Here is a 19,953-nt window from a genome sequence, read left to right as displayed (position 1 = left end):
AAGCCCATTTAAGGCCCAAAGAATAAAACTCCAGAAAACAGAAAATTATTAAGCAAGAAAAAGGAAAAAACAAAAATCAGGAAATACAGAAAAGCGAAACCCTCGGTGGAAGAAGAGAGAAAATTCGGCAGATAAAATCCAGAAGAGAAGGTCTTCCGGCAAGCAATCAAAGATGGTGGAAGTTAACAAAGCTGAGATTCCAGCAAAGTATGATTTGAACGCGAAATGGGATGCCTGTCTCGATTTAGGTCTTCGCCGCTTTGTGTACGCGTCATTATCCGGCGGCTTCGCCGGACTTCTTCTCTTCCGTGAGTTTTCCTCCATTTCCTCCATTTTATTTAGCTATGTCGTTGCTTTGAGTGCGATAGATTTGATATCAGAGTATGAATTAATAATTCGTATTATAGCTATAAGAATCCCTAGATCGTGTTTTCTGGCACTGGTTTCTTTAATTTGGATAATTAGCTGAATTATCGAATTATTTCTTCTATTGCATTATGTTTGTTGAGATTACAGGTTATTGTGTCACTGCATACCACAAATTTTACACTATACTGTTTGTTCCGTAAAGTACTGATATGAAAACAGGGAATATCGAAACAGAATTCGTCATGTGCCTCGGGCCCTCATTCGTCGATACGCGGTTGTTGGTTAATAGATGTAGCTGTTACTCTATTCTCTTGCTAGTTTGATGATTGCCTAGGGATTTAATTTGTTTTTTTGCAAGAGATCTGCAATTAATGATTGTGGCAGCATTTTCCGTGGTATTGTAGTTGTTGCTCCAGTTTTGTATTGTTCAGTCTTTAGGTTTTTTGTTAATATTCATGATATTACTTGCTAAAAGTTAATCAATAATGTTCGTTGATGCAGAATGAATTTTGCTAATTTTTTCATTGGATTTTCTAAGTCAATGATAGGTTGCAGAATTAGTATTTAGTAGACCTTCACATCATGTTAGGAAAGAGCATCATAAATTTCCCGTTTCCTTGTAAATCTTTTTGATGCCGTTTATATGGAATGATGAATGTATCTGTAACATTAATCTTTATCTTATCAATCAATTTGACCGAGCTGCTATCTTGGTTTTTGCACCAGGAAGTCCTGTGACGCGCTGGGCTTCTGTAGCTTTCGGTGCTGGTGTGGGGATTGGTTCTGCATACACGGACTGCTCTCGTAAATTTGGTGGCTCTCCAACAAAATTGACTGACATTTCTGATTCTTCCATTTCTAAGGTAAATATATGTAACTAATGATTTTATACCTCTCTTTTTTCTCATCTGGTAAGTTTAATACTCTCCACGTTGTTAGTTTCCGCTTTAATTCATCTGAAGATATGAGATATCGCATAAAAGACTTGGTGTCTTTTCTGAAAAAACGATTGGTATAAATTGGGAACTCGATGCTCCAAAAATAGATCATCTGATGAATTTTGAAGCAAGTATGAATGCACGATTTGAGGAGTTGTCTCTTTCTATTCCTATTACCTTCCGTTTAGATATTTTCTCGTTGTCCATCTCCTTTTACATGTTGACCAAGCTTTTTGCAATGGCATTACCAAATCGAATATGTATGCTAAAGAATTTATTCTGATTTAATGCAGGCTGCTGAGGAATGAAACCATCATTATCTGGCATGTTTTTGCTTTGCTTCTTCCATTTCCCTTTCAATTGTCGTTTACTCGGAGAATGTGTTGCCAGGATTATTATCCTTTATCGTTGAAAAATAGTGATTAATTGCGATATTTTCATGAATGCTCTCTCTTTTGTTGGAGGTAATTCCAATAAATGCCTGGTATTACAAAATGGAGTTATGCTATATATTTTTTTGAATATTGAGCTGAGAGCTACAGTCACAGTGGCTTTATTACTTATACGAGTTATCTATGTTTTCACAATTATATGGTCCTGTTGGAGTAAATGTTCGTAATATAATGCTGTACAATTATCGAACATTGGATCGGGATGTGCTTCTGAAAGATTTCATAATTGAGAAGAACTGTTTCATCAAATAAAATTCCGATGTTACATGTAGTTACAAAGTTGACAATATACAACATAGCATAACAATGGTTATTGAACTGAATCTTGTTTTAAAATCTTTCTTTCGAGTTAATCATACTTCATCAAATTATGAGGCAACTGTTACGATTGAGATCGTTCAATTCGATTCACACTCTTTACAATTCAAATCATACGATTTATGGCACCGGTTGTTTTATACTACCGAGTACAAGATCAAAAGTTGTGAGTAAAAATAAAAAATAGTTTAATCATGATAGGTTTCTAGTTTATTGTTTTGAATATTTTGCTTCTCTTTGAAAATTGTTCATCTCTAACTATACTCATATTTCAGTACAACGAATGAAATCGAATTAATTTTTAAAATGCTCTATATGTTAATTATTACAGTAGAAACTCGATAAATTAATAACCTCAATTAGATAATAATTTCTCCCGGTTCCGACTCGGTGAAAACATATTAAATTGTTAGTTCGATAATTTAACATATCGCTAAATTAATATGATTTTGCTAGTTCCAACTGTATTAATTTATAGATGTTTAACTGTATTCCATTTACTTAAAAATGAATGTTAAACATTTACTCAAAAAAAAAAAAAAAAAAAAAAGAATGTTAAACATTCCAAAAATTCGGGCCCAGCAGCCCAAACATAGGATAGAGTTAGGGCCGAAATCATTGTGAAAAGCCCAAAGTGGAAGCCCATTGGGTCAAGGGTCGATTAGGTTAACTTGAATATATATATATATATACATTAGGGTTTCGTTTTCATTTCTCAGAATCGCCTGCTCCCTCACGCACACATCACAGACGAAGAAGAAGCACACTCTGAGCTGCGGAAATGGCGCCGAAGCAGAGAACCCGCAACCCCGAGCTCATTCCCGGAGTCCGAAAGGTCTCTCGCTCCGCCATGTACCACAAGCGTGGTCTTTGGGCTATCAAAGCTAAAAACGGTGGCAAATTCCCCCACCACGAGAAGGCCGTCGCCGCCGCTCCCGTGGCTGAGAAGCCTCCTAAGTTCTATCCCGCCGATGATATCAAAAAACCTCTCTCCAACACACGCAAGGCCAAACCCACCAAGCTCAGGTTTTTTTGAAATGCTGTAAATTTATTGCGTAATCGATTTGTGCCTTTTGTTAATTTTGATTCTCCTGTGGTGTTATTTTTATTATTACAGGGCGAGCATTACCCCAGGGACAGTGTTGATCATATTGTCTGGGAGGTTTAAGGGCAAGAGAGTTGTCTTCCTCAAGCAGCTTTCTTCTGGATTGCTTCTTGTCACTGGTTAGATTTATTTTTCTTTGATCTCATTTTGTTTTGTATTCATTTCTTTTCCTGGATATTGTTTATTGTTTTGCCCTGATTGATAAATTGTTAGATGTTGTTGCAATTTGTGATTTAAATTGCTTACCGATTTAAATTTAACTTGTGAATTTTTTTGAGCTAATAGTTTCTGAAAATCTGCTTGTATTAATCGTATGTCTTTATATCAGTTGAATTTCTATTGATTAGGTGTTATGATTTTTTGTATTAATCGTATGTCTTCAAATTGCTTAGTTAGGTCTTTTCTCATCACCCATTTGAAATTGCAATAATGAGATATCATTAGTTTTTACTGCATCAAATTTTTTGAATCTATGAAGTATTATTTCGAGGAAATGAATAATTATGTGAAGTGTTAATTCCTTGTCCTATTGTGTTTGTTGATTCTACTTCTCTATTTGATACAACGATTCAATGTTTTGGGGCAAGATATATTCAATTCTTGTATGACCCACATTAATCGAAATCGTCGAATAATAATGCTCCTCTGTTGATAGTGTGGTTGAGTCACTATTTGGCTCATTATACATTCCGGAAGGGCTGTTCTCATATCCTATTGCCTTGAGTAGCAGGTTACCGCAATTACCTTTTGGGACTTGCCATGAGAAATACATTTGTTGTGGTCTTATATTTTCATTTTCTTACGTGATCGTCTTGCTTCTTAGTACCGTGTTTAGATACTGAACTAGGTGATTCTTGAATTATCTTTAATTTCCTTTAATTGCTTCTGATACAGGTCCTTACAAGATCAACGGTGTTCCTCTAAGGCGTGTGAACCAGGCCTATGTTATCGGAACATCGACAAAGGTCGACCTTTCTGGTGTGAATGTTGAGAAGTTTGACGACAAATACTTCGCCAAGCAGGTTGAGAAGAAAAAGGAGAAGACAGAGGCTGGGTTCTTCAAGGGACAAGAAGAAGTATGTTTTTCTATTGCCATCCATTTATTTATTTATTTATGGTGGTGGTTTTTATATATATATTCTAATTATTTGTTTTTATTTAATTGTAGGAGAAAAATTCACTCCCCACTGAGAAGAAAGATGACCAGAAAACTGTAGATGCAGCTTTGTTGAAGACACTCGAGACTGTCCCAGAATTGAAGGCTTATTTGGGTGCTCGATTCTCACTCAAAGCTGGGATGAAGCCTCATGAGTTGGTGTTTTAGACGAAACGCTTTTTCAAATTTTTAGATCTGATTTTGTTATATTTTATTTACCTTTCGTCCCTTGAACCAGATGTTGAAGATTGTAGTATCAAGAACATATATTGCTTGGTATGACATTGAAATTTTGTTTGATACTCTTTTTATTGATTCTGTCACTAGATTTTCTGATATATTTTATGTTTCGAAAAGTGTTGAAATGTTTTATTTTCTTAATTATACTTTTGATCAGTTTTTGATCGTTGTTCGATAAATCTATTATGTCTATTTATTACGTAAGCTTTCTTGGATGTTACCTGCTTATGAATGCTGTCTGAATAATTTAGATGGCAATGTAAGAAATTTACAAACAATTCTTTTATTACAATCAAGAATCAAGCCATTACAAATGCTTGGTAATCTTGTACATATTCATATCTTGGTAAATTTGGTTCAACTGAATAAGGTTGTATACAGAATTCTTATGGAAGAGAAAGATTAGCCAACCATGGGAGCAACTTCTCATGGACCAAATCAGGCTTGTCATCATGTGGACAATGTCCAACTCCTTCCAATAAAAACAGCTTCACGTTCGTCAGTCGATCAGGTAACGAAGTAAAGTATTTACCAACCGGCCCGTCAATCGGTGTAAACGGATCTGCATCGCCCCATAACACCAAAACGGGTAGGGTGATATTCGGGATCAAATTCACTGGATTCGGTCCAGGTGGTCCTGTGATAATCGAAACAAATGCATCCAGTGCCCCTTCATCCAGTGCCGGTTTCCTTATAATCTGTAATGTTATAAATCAAATCAAAATTTATATCTAAACTCGGAGAAATATTACAAATTTAAATTTTATTGCAGTACCTCCACAAGATCTTCATCAACGGATTCCTTATTCCCGTAGACGGACAATAACACATTCCTCAGCGTCTCTCTGCACAAGTTACGGACAAGTAAATGACAAACTCGTGTTTTTCCCGCTTCCTCAGCAACTTTTGCTATCCGAAAAAAGGGAGGAAAACAAATTGAAGTACCTTTGTCTAACACGGTCGAATAAGTAAGAAGCAATTCCTCTTTGCTTCAATAAGAAGTCGAAAAACCAAAGCAAAGGTAAGAGTAGCTTTATTCTCCAGTCATCAACGATAGCCTTGTTATTCATGCCACCAGAACAATTGAATAGTACGAGCCCTCGTATTTGCGATTCGCTAGATTCTGTTCGGGGAATTAAAATAAAATAAATTAAATTAAATTAAAAACCAATGCTAATTGATCATAACTATTTTTTTTTTTATTTCATTATTGAAAAAACCTGAAGCGGCAATAACGCAAGCAAGACTACCGACAGAGTTTCCCAATAGCACAGTTGGCCTTTGGACAATTTCATCCAAGAAATCGAGAATCAACTGCACGTATTATTAGTTCATTATTTGTCATAATCGAAAGAACAAAAGAACTTCATATTATTAGTTCCTATGAGGATATATAAATAATAAATACCGGAAAATATTGGCTGTCATCTATTCACCTGAGCCCAGATTTCCATGGTGTACTGAAAGCCCGCGGGCTTATCTGAAGCACCAAAACCGATGAGGTCAATGGCGTAAACTGTCCGATTTTGTGCAAGCGTCGGAATATTCCTAAAACGACGAATATATTAAATCACTCAAACATTTCAGTTTGACTAGAATGTAATAACAAGATGATCAAATTAAGGACACTTATTTCAGCAATTAATTTCTTTTTTTTTTAAATCTCAAATTCTAATTACTACTTTATTACAGTAGTTTAGTGGGGAGACCCTAATCATCTATCCCATTCTTTTTTTATTTCTTTTAAACACTAGAGGAACTTTTATCAAACACATGGTGATCAACCTATTCATAAAGAATGTACTCCACAAGATAAACAAAATTAAAAGCAAAAATAATTATGTTCATTCTTAATCTGATACAATGTTCATTATTATATGTATATATATATATGTACCTACGCCAATGAGCAATTGACGCGCCAAAGCCATGGACGAGAAGAAGCGGAGGAGCCGGAGCACCAGCACCGCCGCCGCCGCCGCCGTCTGGGTAAACGAAGTAGTTAATGGTGTATCCTCTCCACACCCATTTTTTGCAGTTGCCATCAATTTCGCTCACCTCCAAAGGGGGCAAAAACTCCTCCTTTCCAGTGGACAGCGCCGCCGTGGATGCGGCGGAGACATTAGCACAACTAGTGGTGGAAATGGGACTCTTGGAAATCTTCCTAGAAGAAGGAAAGCATGTGGGATTGAGCTGTACTTGCAGAGCAGATGACGAAGACGATGATAATGGCAGAAATAAAGTGCGGGCTGCAGCAATGTTTACTGCCATTACCGATCAATTTTCTTCTTTTTATTTAGTAGTGGAAATATTCAGTCCCTCCAATTTTAAGAAGATATATATAATATAATAATTATGGAATAATTGACAGTAAATTCAGAATTGAGAACTTGCAAGAAACAAGAGGCACCAAACACGACAGCAGGTAGAAGATTTTGATTTGTCTGCAATATTTATTTCTTTTTATTTTCTTGGAATTAATTAATTAATTATTTTATAATATTAGATGGGCTTTAACATTTTCAATTGGGCCACTCAGGTCAAAATTGGTCAATATTAAGTACTTGGGCCTTCTGATGGGTCGGAGTTGGGATTTGGTTTCTATTTAATTATTATTTGCTATTAATATGGTCAAATTACTAAAAAAAACCCTTATGTTTGGGTAATCATCCCATCAACTATCAATTTTCCTACACGTTAAATTTGATGGTGTCAAATTCAATATAATCTTCTAGATTCCATGGAATGTTCTCTAATTTATACACGTTTTATGCAAAAATGCAGTTTCTAATGCACCGCAATCTGATATTTACAAGCCAACAGACACATCGTACGATCATATTGTATCAAAATATGGAGCTCGAATAGCGTAAAACGGGTACAAACTAATAAATATTTCATATAATCTAGAAGACTTCACTGGATTTTGATAAAAACAAGGCTGAACGTGTAAAAATATTTGATAATTGACGGGTGATATTAGTTATCAAAATGCGAGGGGTACTTCGTAATTTGACCTTATCTGAGGGATGACCGTAATTTACCCTATCTTATATTATTTTAAAACACCAATGTTGTAGTAGTTTTTTTTTTTTTTTTTGGTTAGTAAAGCTTTTATAATATTTTATTTTGTATTATTTAAACAGGAAATTAAATAATTGGAGAAATGTATAAAATTGGAAAAAGTAAGGGATAAATATTGAAGTGGGCCAAAGCCCATCATTTAAGAGGGGACATAGGATTCTGTCATCCGTCCATTACCGTCACGCCCACTCGTGTTATTAGCAACCCTAACTAATTGACACGTCACCCACCGCGTGACACTTTCTCTCTCTTCCGTTTGCCCCAAAAGTAATTAAACATAATAATAAGTTAATTAGAGAAGAGAATCTTACTCATTAGTCCAACAATTAATTAATTAATTATTAAGCTCTAGAACTTACTAATTTTAAAACCCTCAACACTGAAAACTCAGCTCACTGTTTTTCAAATTTTCAGCTAAATCCTCTCTAACATACAGAAATCAAAGCTTAAAAAAAATGGCAGACGAAACACTCCGAACATGCCCACCAGAACCCACCGCAGAGCCCCCGCCGCCGCCGTCGACGGTGGAGGAGGTCGAAACGCCACCGCCGCCACAAGAAGAGTATCCCATCTTCGAACCGCCGCTGGCGTCGGTGGCGCTAGACGTGCAAGAAAAAGACACCGCACTCCCCTCACCGCAGCTCGAAGTTGAAGAAGAAAAGCTGATAGAAGCAGTAACTATTACACAGAAAGAAACCCCTTTAGTGCCAACGCTGTCGTCGGTCGCATCGTCGCTCACGGAGGAGCACGTCACCGTCACCGCCGCCGCCGCGCCGGCAGCGCCGGTATCATCCCAGCCGCTTGCTGCTGCTCTGGCCGTACCCCAAGAATCCGATTCACCAAAAACCCAATCGAAAGAGTCAATCGAACCCGAAAAGGAGTACCCCGTCGAAAAGAAAAAAGCCCCAGAATCATTCGCTTCTTTCAAAGAAGAAAGCAACAAACTCTCAGATCTCTCAAACTCCGAGCTCAAAACCCTAGAAGAGTTCAAACTCTTAGTCCAAGAAGCTCTCACTAACGGCGTCTTCACTGCAGCCTCGCCGTCAGAAACTTCCGTTACCACCACCACCCCTGAAGAAGTCTCCATATGGGGTATACCCTTGTTGAAAGACGACAGAAGCGACGTCGTTCTCCTCAAATTTCTCCGTGCCCGTGATTTCAAAGTCAAGGAATCGTTCGCCATGCTCGCGAACACGATGAAATGGAGACGGGATTTCAATGTTGACGAGCTGGTGAAAGAGGATTTAGGAGATTATCTCGAAAAAGTTGTGTTTATGCAGGGGCACGACAAAGAAGGGCACGCCGTGTGTTACAATGTGTACGGGGAGTTTCAGAACAAAGAGCTGTACGCTAAAACATTTTCCGACGAGGAGAAGCGGAACACGTTTCTGAGGTGGAGGATTCAGTTCTTGGAGAGGAGTATTCGGAAGTTGGATTTTAATCCCGGTGGGGTTAATACGATATTTCAGATTAGTGATCTGAAAAATTCGCCTGGACCGGGGAAGCGGGAGCTTCGTATTGCTACTAAGCAGGCTCTGCACATTCTTCAGGATAATTATCCCGAATTCGTCGCGAAGCAGGTATAACACGATTTCACTTTCTTATTGGATGTATATGTTTGAGGTGTTAATGTATATATCACAATATCTCGTTAGGGTTTTGCAGAGTGTTGTTTGAATTGATTAATTAGCAAGAAAAAACGGAGAATGTAGTAGTGGTGGTTGTGTTCTTAATTAGGCCTTGTTTGGTTGGGAAGATTGATTAATTAAATAATTGGATCTTCTTGGATGTTTGGTTAGAGAGCAATAACTTTTCGAGTCGGACGCAGTTGTGATAATAATAAAACTCTAATCTTGGCTAATTGGATTAGACTAATTGGTAACATAAGATAGGAACCAAACGAGGCCTTGGTAAAATTTATTCGTAGATTTGACTTGGAAATCTCTTGTGTAATATCATTTCGTTTTTCAAATGATCTAAACATGCAGAGGAATTTAATAAAGTCGATGTCACCGATTGCTTATGCTTATGGTGTTTTACGTGTCGGGAGAGTTTAATTTGATCGGTCACTAGTTAGCTATTGTAAACTAGTCGTAATGTTCTTCCTGCTTATTATTTTAGGTCTTCATCAACGTCCCATGGTGGTACTTGGCGTTCTATACGATGATAAGTCCCTTCCTCACTCAGCGAACGAAGAGCAAATTCGTATTCGCCGGTCCATCAAAGACTGCCGATACCCTTTTCAAGTGTGTAATTTTTTTCCCCTTTCTTGAAATTCAAATAATTATTTCTAATTTCTCTTACAGTCGCAATAATTTTATTTTAAATATTTACCGGTGGAAATCAGGTATATAGCACCAGAACAAGTGCCTACTCAATATGGTGGCCTTAGTGTAGATTTCTGCGAATGCAACCCGGAATTCACCGTAGATGATCCTGTCACTGAAATCACCGTTAAACCCGCAACTAAGCAAATTGTCGAAATTATCGTAAACGAGGTTCGTCAAAAGGGCATTTAGGTCATTTATATTTCCATCTTATTATTGGTAATTTTTATTTAATTGGAAATTTGATTTATTTTTTTATAGAAATGCACGCTTGTTTGGGAGCTTCGTGTGGTGGGGTGGGAAGTGAGCTACAGTGCGGAATACGTACCGAATTCCGGATATACTGTGATTATAGAAAAGACGAGAAAGCTGCTTCCGAGCGATGAACCGGTTATTTCGAACAATTTTAATATAAATGAGCTGGGTAAGATACTACTCACCATTAACAACCCTACTGCCAAAAAGAAGAAACTGCTTTACCGGTTTAAGGTTGTACCTTGCATCGGTTGAGGTACAAGCGTACGAAGCTCTAGTTTCGGCCTAAAGATGTGTTTGGTGTTTTGTGTATTTCAGTTGTAGAATTATTGTTGTGAGTGAAGGGAAGAAGGGTGAATTTTTGTTTTGATCTTTTGTTTGTTTGTTTTGTAATGAAGCATTTGATTTGATGTGATTTTATAATTTTATGTGGCAGTGGTTGCTTAGACCTTTTACCTATCATTAACTCGTCATTAGTTTATTCGTTAATCATGTCATTACTCCGAAAATGAAAATGAAAAGAAAAAATATGGAAAATTATACTTACAAGTTACAACAATAATAAAAAGGGTAAATTACAACCACCTCTGAGGTGTGTAGATTTACGGAACAAAAATTTCTCTTGTTTGGATAATTATGATCTTTTCTTACACTTCTACTTCTACCCTTATGGTGTCAAATTCAGCATAATCATCTAAATTTCGTGGAATGTGCTCTAATTTGTACTATTTTTGTGTAAAAATAGAGTTTCTAATGCATCACAATCTGATATATACAAGCTGAAAAACACATCTTACGATCATCTTGCTTCAAAATGTGGAGTTCGAATGGGATAAAACGGGTTCAAAATTGAGAATATTTTATATAATCTAGAAGATTCCACTAAATTTGAAACCGCAAGGGTGGACGTGTAAGAAGATTTATAGTTGATGGAATGGTTGTAATTATCCAAACAGAATGGAGGTTTTCGTAATTTGAGTATACCTCAGGGGGTTGGTTGTAATTTACCCTAATAAAAAAGATGGTTGGGCTCAAATATTTTTTGGGCCAGAATTACAGAATTTAATTTGGGCCTATATTGAGTATGTGGACTTGGTGATTAGCCCATAACGGGTTGTGTTTGTAGCCCATAAACCACACTATATTTTTGTTTCGTGTGCATATTTACGAGCAAGCGAAGAATTACCTAAATATGTCGGGGTCGTTTCGACGACGATAAATATATAGTCAAGAATTGAATAATGTGTAAAACAATTATCGGTGGAGTAGGCCCCCACCCCCCCTAGACCGCAAATGCAATGCATGCAAAAAAAAAAAAGGGGCCCAAAAAGAAAGAGAAACATGTGATGACAAGTAATAACAATAACCCAACCTCACATGCAAAACTGTCTGATTCAAAGACATCATTATAATTATAATTATATATAATTTATATATACACACCACCAGTAAACTTCTTACATACATACACATTTAATTCCACTGTGCCACATGCCTTCCTTCATTCATGCTTGCGGCGCCACCCTCCGCCACCACCACCACCACCACCACCACCACATGCCTTCATTCATTCATTCATTCATTCTTTTTTTAGTTCCTTTCACTTCTCATCAAAATGGACATTTATTCGTTTGTCATATCAATTTCTATTATATTTTACTACGATCATAGGATTTGCATTTTCGTTTCAGTTAAAGAACCTTGGCGAAAATTACCATAGTACCCCACGTACAACTGGATATTGTTCAAACCTAATTAAATTAATTTCAGACAATATTAAAAAAAAAGTAATAATAATAATTGGTATGCTGTTTTAGTGGTACGGTGTGCTATAGTCCTCTAATGTAATAATAATACACCAACTGTCTTACTATGCTAATGACCTTACATGCACAGAAGTTGACAAACTCTTTGTAATTCTACACATGCATGGTTTTTTTTTTAACATATATAGATCCTGATTTATTTTTTAAAATTAAAAAAAAATCTGAATAAAGATTAAGAAAATTGATGATTCGTATGTATTTTCTGGTCGTCGACGAATGAGAGAAAAGAAGAATAATCATGCAAACCAATCAAATATAATGGAAGAAAATATTCAAAAACCAACCTTATATTTACAGCTTAATTTATCAAAGTTGACCAAGAATCAAGAAATGATTAGCCAGTTCACATATGCTTGTTATGTATACACCAAAGTTGAACTGTATCATTATTAATTTAGATAAATTCTTAATTAATCAGATAAAAGAATGCCCCCAATTTATATAATCATGTATATTATTCCATTAATCCCTTTCATCATCAATTGAGATATTAAAAAAAAAACAAGAAACTGAAATCAATAATAACTTCTAGAAAAGGCTAACTATATATATATATATATATATATATATATATATATATATATATATATATATATATATATAAAATCAAGTTGAAGATATTTAAAAAGATACAAAGGATATATCATGCGAGGCAACGAATGTGTCAATTCCCACAATTAAAGGCAGAATAGTTCAACATATGATAATTAAGATTTCCACTTTTTATGAATTATTTAATTAATTATTTTTCTTTTTTATAAACTAAAACCAGGAATATTCTTTGGAGAAAAAAGAAAAAAAATATATGATAAGGGCAGGCTAAGTTTGAGTTCTGCAACATTATTGGTGGGGTTTATTTCTGGGATCTTTATTTAATTCATTTATTTATTATTATTATTTATAAATATTATGGACTGCAACTTGAGCTGATAATTGATAATGAAGACATATTTTTTTTATAGAGATGGTGGGAGGAATGATTAGGAACCTAACTTTTAAGGCTAAAGTCTATGCACAGGTATTTTTATCATAAAATATACCAATTTCAGAATCTTAAAACCTTGTTTTCTTGGGTAAATATACCTTTTTTAATTTAATTATACCAGCTTTTATTTAATATTCAGTTATTCTAATACTATTTTAATTAAGCTGGCCCAAATTTTTTTTTATATTATTATTATTATTATTATTACAAACACCCTCCTGAGGTATGGTCAAATTACAAAAACACCCCTCTTGTTTGGATAATTACAACCACCCCCTCAACTCCTCAAATTTAGTGGAATCTTCGAGATTATATGGAATATTATCACTTATGTATCCGTTTTATCCCATTCAAACTCTACATTATGAAGCAAGATGATCATAATATGTGATTTTTAGCTTGTATATATCAGTTTGTGGTGCATCGAAAACTGTATTTTTACACAAAACGAGTACAAACTAGAGCACATTCCACGGAATGTAGATGATTATGTTGAATTTGGCACATTAAGGGTGGAGGTGTAAGAAAAAATCATAGTTGAGGGGGGTAGATGTAATTATCCAAACAAGAGGGGGATTTTTGTAATTTGACCATACCTCAGGGGGTGTTTGTAATTTACCCTTATTATTATTATTATTATTATTATTATTATTATTATTATTATTATTATTATTATTATTATTATTATTATTATTATTATTTTTAAATTAAGTAGATCCAAAAATTTGCTTTGATATAAACAGAGGTTAATCCTGCTGCTTTTATTCTCCCTCTACAGAGAGCTTTTAGACGGATTTCTGCTGTATTTGCTTCTCCTAACGTATTTATTTTCTAGGCCTCGTTCGATTTATTATACATTATACAAACTGGGATCGATTGGGTAACTTTTTGATCGAGTTAGTAGCTTGAGTTAGTATTCAACCGAAGAAAACCTTATTATATATTTTACCATCCTTTAAACTCTGTTGATATAAATACATGTATTATGTATAGTTACAGCATTTGCCTCTTTAAATTTAGCCAAAAGGTTTAATTTTGAATTATAAAAAATATTAAGAAAAGAAAAAATCAGTGTCAATTCAAGAATTCAAATTGATGGAAAGCAAGAGATATATATGTTTCAAACAAAGCATCATATGGTCCATTGTATCTGCGTGGCATGTTGGTTCTGAATTCATACTACAAGAAAATATCCAAACAGGCCCCATTCAAAATTTATCAATAAATTAAAGGCTAAATTACAGGCACCCCTGAAATATGGTTAAATTACAAAAAAAATCCCTCATGTTTGGTTAATTACCTCTGAGGCCATGTTTTTTCAAAACGTGGAGCTCGAATGGGGAAAAACGGGTACAAACTGAAGAATATTCCACGTAATCTCCAGTTAACCAAACATGAAGAATTTATTCGTAATTTGCCCCAAATTTACACCAACTTAAATTAGATATAGATTTGAATATTGACATCACCATCCATAAAAGGAAACAAAAGCAATGACAAACATATCAATTTTACACAAAAATTACAAGAATGAAAAGGTACTATGAAGAAAAAAGCCAGCTGTAATAAAAGCTTCTGTCCACATTTTCACACTAAAAAATAAAATTAAAATGACAATTTCTGTTCATATTTCATACATTTTCCAGACCCCTTTGTAAAGAAAACACCCAACAACAAAACTTCAATTCAACAGCAAACAAATAATAAAAATTAAAATAAAATAACTAAATAAAAGTTTTAATAAAAATAGCAATCAGAGAAAAGAATATGTGACTGAAAACAAAGGAGTTCCTCTTCATTCAGAGGCCTTGGTCTTGGACCTGTAAAGAAGCTTCTTTTTCTTCGAAGTTTGGTTGTCGAATGTTAGGACAACCTTTCCGGTTTCACCGACTTTGAAGCTGCAGCTAACAACTGTTTCGTCGACCGGTCCAATTTTACGAGACTTTTGTACTATCCATGTGTACCCTCCTTCAGCGCTCGGTACAAATTCAGCACCGTAAGAAACGTCCCATCCAATAACTCTAGCCTCCCAAACAAATGTACCAGCCTGCACCAAAAATTAAAATAAATTAAGTTACTAAAATACCGAATTTTAGTTTATCGAGCGAAAATTTGATTGAATTTTTTACCTCAGTGATTGGCAATTCAACGATGTGCTTGCAAGCTGGCTTAATAATTTCCTCGGTTGCAGGATCAGCAGTGGTGAATTCTTGTTCGGCGTCCTGTTTGCTTAGGCCACCGTATTGAACCGGTATTTGCTCGGGTGCTATGTATCTGAAACAGACGAATAAAAAATCCCCATTTACAATCCGAAATAACAAGAAAATTACGAGAAAAAAATAGAAAAAAAAAATTGAAAATTTACGAACTTGAGGAGGGTCTCAGCAGTTTTAGTAGGGCCAGCAAACACAAACTTGCTCTTGGTTCTTTGAGTCAAGAATGGACTGATCACTCTATTGTAAGCCACATACCACCATGGAACATTGACGAACACCTTCACAATACCCAATTATTCGATACCTCAATTAGCATATATCTAAAATTCAGCTAAAAAAAAAAAAGAATCTCCTATAAGCAAAACATAGGCATAACTTGTCTTCAAGGTTACACTAAAAAAAATCCATGGGGCCTATACTAGTAAAGAAAACAACTTTGTATATAAAAGACTGGATTTTTAACAAATTGGTAACAAATATCTATAGAAAAGACTAGATTTTATTTTTTGAACTAGAAAAGACTAGATTTTTAACATATGCTCATGGACCCTATTGCCCTATATAACAGAAACCCATTAAAAAAAACACAGGAAAATAACTTTGTATATAAAAGACTATATTTTTAACATATTGGTAGCAAATATCTATAGAAAAGACTAGATTTTTATTTTATTTTTGAACAAGAAAAGACTAGATTTTTACTCATGGACCCTATTGGCCAAATATAACAGAAACCAATTTAAAAAAAAACACAGGAAAATAACAAACAGACAAAAATAATATATAATTAAAAAAAATAAAAATGGAATCTTTAATACCTGTTTGGCAACAAATTCAGGGTAATTATCCTGGAGGAGCTGGAGGGCCTGGTTGGTGGCTTGTCGGAGTTCTTTCTTGTACAAGAGAAGCCCAGGTGAATTCTTGAGATCAGTTATCTGAACAATTGTGCACGTGCCATCTGGCTTGAAGTCCAATTTCCTGATGTTCTTCTCCAAGAACTGGATGTAGAACTTCAAGAACTTGGTTCTCTTTTCAGCATCTGCAAAAGTGTTGTTGTACAGCTCCTTGTCCTGGAACTCTCCGAACGCGTTGTAGGAGACGGGGTGTCCTTCTTTGTCGCACCCGTGTATGTACACCACCTTGTCGAGGCCGCCGATTATGCCTTCTTCTTCGATCAGCTCGTCGATTTTGAACTCCTTCCGCCACGTCACCACGCTCTTGAGCATGGCGAACGCGTCCTTCACCTTGAAGTCTCGTGCCCGGAGGAATTTGAGGAGGATGACGTCGCTCTTCTCGTCGGCGAGGAGTGGGATTCCCCAGATTGAGACCTCCTCCGGTGTGGTTTCCTCCGCGGCGGCGGCGGCGATTGGCTCCTCCTCGCATGGTGGTGGTGGAGCAGGGGCGGTGACTTCGTGGACTATTGTTTCTTTGATCTCTTCCACGAGGGATTCCACTTTTTCTTCGATCTTTTCGACTACTGTTTCGCACGGTGGCTCTGGTGCCTTTTCCTCCACCACCGCCGCCGTCTCCTTAACAGGCTCCGCCGCCGGAACTTCAGCGCAAGCTTCGGTTTTGGGCTCTTCTTCTTTCTTCTCTTCGGTTTTGGTCTCCTCTTCTTCCTTTTTCTCTTCAGGTTTTGGTTCTTCCTCTACCTTCTTCTCCTCCTCCTTGACGGCGGGCGGCGGCGGCGGCGGAGGGGCGGTGAATTCTCGCTTGCAGAGAGCCTCATGAATCAGCTTCTTGAGTTCATCCAAGGCTTTCTTTTCTGGGTCGATGAGATCATCAACCTTGTTGCTCTCTTCCTTAAAAGAAGCAGATTCCGCAACCTTCTTCTCCTCAGATGCTTCCTCCTTCTCTCCTTCCGCCGCCGCTTTCTCCACCTTCTCCGCCTCCGGTTCCGGCTCCGGCTGAGGCGGCGCCTCCTTCTCTACCACGGTGGTTGTGGGCTTCTCCGCCACCGGCACATCAGCCACCACCACAACCTCCTCACACGCAGCCTCAGCAGTCGTCTTCTTGGTTTCCTCAGCCATGATAAATTATTTGTTTCTGAAACAAATTGTAGAGAGAGAAAGAAGAGAGAGAAGAAATTGAGGCGGCGATTAAAATGAGAGAATGGGGGTGGAGGGGGGCGAGTACATATACTGTGTGTTTGTGAAGAGGAACAGTCTGTCAAAAGACCCAAATGAAAATTGCCAGCTCCTTACCACTCTTGTTTGTGGGCCCCACTTCCACCACACACCACCTCTTCTTTTTCTTCTTCAAATCAAACCACATTTATTTTTCTTTTCTTTGGGCTGTAATTTACTAATTTTCTCCAAATTTATAATATTTTTTCCCTTCTAAGAAATGATTTCTTTTTTTGTGAGAGATTAATATTTATTAATTGTAGCATATTTGTCTTTGTGGACCGTTGAGTTTATTGGGTCCAAAAAGGAAAATTATTTGGACCCATGAGTCTCAATTGTAATAATAATAATAAATTATATAAAATAAATTTTGATATTCGTCCTACTAACTTAGCGAAAAAATTCATCGAATTCAGGTTTTGTCGATCAGGATTAACTCGATTTGGTTGATTTGAGCCTTGTTATACCCGAGTTCTTAACATACGGTTACTTCTCTTCACGATTTTTATTATTATTTTTTTTGTTTTTTAGAATTATAAGAGAATACACAGAATTGAGGTTAAAAGGTGTGACTTATCAAAGTATAAAATATTTCCTACTTGTGAGTTATATATATAACATGATGATAGATAGATGATACCTACTCCTAAGAAATTTGTGAGTTTTGGATGAACAATTAATTCAATGAAAATACAATTTGTCATCATATGGTAACGTATGGTGCAATATTTACTCAATTGTGACATATAACCCCTAGTCATATATGATATCATTTAATATCTAATAACTATTGTACTATGCCAACTAAATATATCATTCATCTAGATACATAAATGTCCACCTTTATACTCTATAAAAATAAAAATTAATAATTGTTAAGGTACATTACAAAAATCCCCCTAAACTTAGGATACATTACAAAAAATACCCCTACCTACTCGTAATTACCAGAATTCCCTTGATCTTTGTTTCCGTTTTACACGACCCCCTTATGTGTGATTGTTTACGTAATCTTTTTGATTCTACGAACTATTTCTCGAAAAATGCGATATAACCCTGCAAATGTGATTGAAGGTAGCCATGCACACTGTTTTTAAAAATTGCCTATATATGCTATGATGGTTCATATTAATAATCGAGGAAGTCTAATGACATCGCAATGTGATGTTGAAGAAAAAAAGGTTATTGTAGAAGGTATACCAATGCCACCTACATTTAAGAGGATGCTTTTAGGGGTAGAATCGACATTTCTTTGGGGAAAATCACATTGGTGTAAGATGGAAATAAAAGTCGAGGGGATTTTAGTAATACGGATAAGTGGGTAGTGGAGGTCGATTTAACCCTCACCAACATTGGCTCTTCTCGAACACCTTCTCTGATCTCAATCACCGGGAAATTACTCTATTCACCTGAAATCTCGGGTGGACACTCCTACGCTAAAGTTAGTCTTTAGTAAAAACAATTGAAGAAAGAGTAAAATCATAAGGAAAACGAATACAGAAGACGATGTGAGATCGATGTATTGATCGTGTGTTTAGGAATGTGTATTGTGTGTTAAATAAATCGTACCTCTTATTGGTGGAAAATATGAGATATTTATAAGTTATGCCTATTCTTAAGGTTTGACTAAATTCTGAGTCCAATGAACATAATATTGTTGGATCATGGTCCACCAATGACTCCAGGCTCAAATATTTCTACGAGGCCAATAGTTTACAAATTGACCCACATCAATTGGGAATTTTTTGTGATTTAGCCTAACTTCAGGGAGATTTTCGTAATTTACCTAAATATTATTGGTGATTAGATAAGGCTTATGTCGATCTCAATACTAATAAAATCTAGTCCCACATTAGTGGTATTTACTAAACCGCTTAGCCAAGAAAATGAAATTTTGGGTCACAATAATTAATTAAAACATTCATTGTGAATTTGACTTGGGAATTGTAAATTTCCAAGATTTTATTCCTAGGAAATCCCTTTTTATTTATTTATTTTTATTTTTTGGCAAAACATTAGTGGGTGACAAGGTTGTCATAATAAAAAATAAAAATCAAGAAAAGAAAAGAAAAACATTCCTTTTAATTTACATGAAAGATATAATCCAATATAATAACATAATTAATAATTAATAATTATTTTCAGCACCTTGTAAACAGTCTGTCAAATAATGAACGCACTACTCCACACAAAAATTCCAAACATGTTTCTTTGTAATCATCTCAAAGCCGGCTGGCTTACCAAACAAATAGGTACTTATATATATTTTAATAACTAATTTATTAAATATCATGCTACTTTATTTTATTATTATTATTTTATATATATATGCGCACACAAGTTGGATATAGATACAAATAATAATGTATGTATAGGTAACGGGTGTCATCATCGGTTGTCTACGGACCCACCAGACTCCGCATTTCATGCGCCAAAGTAATCTAAACCCGTTGGCTGATGTTTCTTTGCTGTCAATTTATACATTTTGAAATTTAGATTTTTCTATTTAATTTATGGGGAAATATGCAATACCCCTAAAATTCAAAATATTTTGAA

General features: G+C 35.7%; 5 protein-coding genes across 5 annotated transcripts; 3 read left to right on the top strand and 2 right to left on the bottom strand.

The window, feature by feature from the left end:
• Window positions 1-37: 37 nt before the first annotated feature.
• Window positions 38-1,825, top strand: LOC105974473 (MICOS complex subunit MIC10). The gene is made up of 3 exons (XM_012999580.2): window positions 38-308; window positions 1,096-1,232; window positions 1,601-1,825. Exons 1-3 carry the CDS (start codon window positions 173-175, stop codon window positions 1,613-1,615), a joined length of 288 nt encoding a protein of 95 aa, XP_012855034.2. The 5' UTR covers window positions 38-172; the 3' UTR covers window positions 1,616-1,825.
• A 952-nt stretch (window positions 1,826-2,777) lies between these two features.
• Window positions 2,778-4,649, top strand: LOC105974335 (large ribosomal subunit protein eL6). The gene is made up of 4 exons (XM_012999416.2): window positions 2,778-3,103; window positions 3,195-3,301; window positions 4,077-4,258; window positions 4,351-4,649. The coding sequence occupies exons 1-4, from the start codon at window positions 2,859-2,861 to the stop codon at window positions 4,504-4,506; spliced, it is 690 nt and encodes a 229-aa protein (XP_012854870.1). The 5' UTR covers window positions 2,778-2,858; the 3' UTR covers window positions 4,507-4,649.
• A 196-nt stretch (window positions 4,650-4,845) lies between these two features.
• Window positions 4,846-7,029, bottom strand: LOC105974334 (alpha/beta-Hydrolases superfamily protein). The gene is made up of 6 exons (XM_012999415.2): window positions 6,476-7,029; window positions 6,015-6,126; window positions 5,799-5,892; window positions 5,524-5,701; window positions 5,354-5,423; window positions 4,846-5,276 (listed from the first exon to the last, which is right to left on the bottom strand). Exons 1-6 carry the CDS (start codon window positions 6,847-6,849, stop codon window positions 4,965-4,967), a joined length of 1,140 nt encoding a protein of 379 aa, XP_012854869.2. The 5' UTR covers window positions 6,850-7,029; the 3' UTR covers window positions 4,846-4,964.
• An 857-nt stretch (window positions 7,030-7,886) lies between these two features.
• Window positions 7,887-10,706, top strand: LOC105974304 (Sec14p-like phosphatidylinositol transfer family protein). The gene is made up of 4 exons (XM_012999371.2): window positions 7,887-9,242; window positions 9,784-9,908; window positions 10,010-10,160; window positions 10,251-10,706. Exons 1-4 carry the CDS (start codon window positions 8,118-8,120, stop codon window positions 10,497-10,499), a joined length of 1,650 nt encoding a protein of 549 aa, XP_012854825.2. The 5' UTR covers window positions 7,887-8,117; the 3' UTR covers window positions 10,500-10,706.
• Window positions 10,707-14,618: 3,912 nt separating this feature from the next.
• LOC105974303 (patellin-3) lies at window positions 14,619-17,519 on the bottom strand. The gene is made up of 4 exons (XM_012999370.2): window positions 16,090-17,519; window positions 15,425-15,549; window positions 15,185-15,329; window positions 14,619-15,102 (listed from the first exon to the last, which is right to left on the bottom strand). Exons 1-4 carry the CDS (start codon window positions 17,299-17,301, stop codon window positions 14,851-14,853), a joined length of 1,734 nt encoding a protein of 577 aa, XP_012854824.2. The 5' UTR covers window positions 17,302-17,519; the 3' UTR covers window positions 14,619-14,850.
• Between the last annotated feature and the right edge of the window lie 2,434 nt (window positions 17,520-19,953).

This window comes from Erythranthe guttata, chromosome 3 (assembly GCF_056151865.1).
Source record: "Erythranthe guttata isolate IM_541 chromosome 3, IM_541, whole genome shotgun sequence".
Classification (NCBI taxonomy): Eukaryota; Viridiplantae; Streptophyta; class Magnoliopsida; order Lamiales; family Phrymaceae; genus Erythranthe; species Erythranthe guttata.
Note: the sequence above shows the minus strand (reverse complement) of the source record. Positions and strands in the feature narration are given on the sequence as shown.

Coding starts and splice junctions, on each gene's coding strand:
- LOC105974335 (XM_012999416.2), top strand. CDS start 2,859: ATGGCGCCGAAGCAGAGAACCCGCAACCCCGAGCTCATTCCCGGAGTC. Junction 3,104..3,194: donor GCCAAACCCACCAAGCTCAG/GTTTTTTTGAAA, acceptor TTATTATTACAG/GGCGAGCATTACCCCAGGGA. Junction 3,302..4,076: donor TGGATTGCTTCTTGTCACTG/GTTAGATTTATT, acceptor CTTCTGATACAG/GTCCTTACAAGATCAACGGT.
- LOC105974334 (XM_012999415.2), bottom strand. CDS start 6,849: ATGGCAGTAAACATTGCTGCAGCCCGCACTTTATTTCTGCCATTATCA. Junction 6,127..6,475: donor TCAATTGCTCATTGGCGTAG/GTACATATATAT, acceptor TCGTCGTTTTAG/GAATATTCCGACGCTTGCAC. Junction 5,424..5,523: donor TTCGACCGTGTTAGACAAAG/GTACTTCAATTT, acceptor TAACTTGTGCAG/AGAGACGCTGAGGAATGTGT.
- LOC105974303 (XM_012999370.2), bottom strand. CDS start 17,301: ATGGCTGAGGAAACCAAGAAGACGACTGCTGAGGCTGCGTGTGAGGAG. Junction 15,550..16,089: donor CTGAATTTGTTGCCAAACAG/GTATTAAAGATT, acceptor GGTATTGTGAAG/GTGTTCGTCAATGTTCCATG. Junction 15,330..15,424: donor ACTGCTGAGACCCTCCTCAA/GTTCGTAAATTT, acceptor CGTCTGTTTCAG/ATACATAGCACCCGAGCAAA.
- LOC105974304 (XM_012999371.2), top strand. CDS start 8,118: ATGGCAGACGAAACACTCCGAACATGCCCACCAGAACCCACCGCAGAG. Junction 9,909..10,009: donor ACTGCCGATACCCTTTTCAA/GTGTGTAATTTT, acceptor GGTGGAAATCAG/GTATATAGCACCAGAACAAG. Junction 10,161..10,250: donor TCGAAATTATCGTAAACGAG/GTTCGTCAAAAG, acceptor ATTTTTTTATAG/AAATGCACGCTTGTTTGGGA.
- LOC105974473 (XM_012999580.2), top strand. CDS start 173: ATGGTGGAAGTTAACAAAGCTGAGATTCCAGCAAAGTATGATTTGAAC. Junction 309..1,095: donor CGCCGGACTTCTTCTCTTCC/GTGAGTTTTCCT, acceptor TTTTTGCACCAG/GAAGTCCTGTGACGCGCTGG.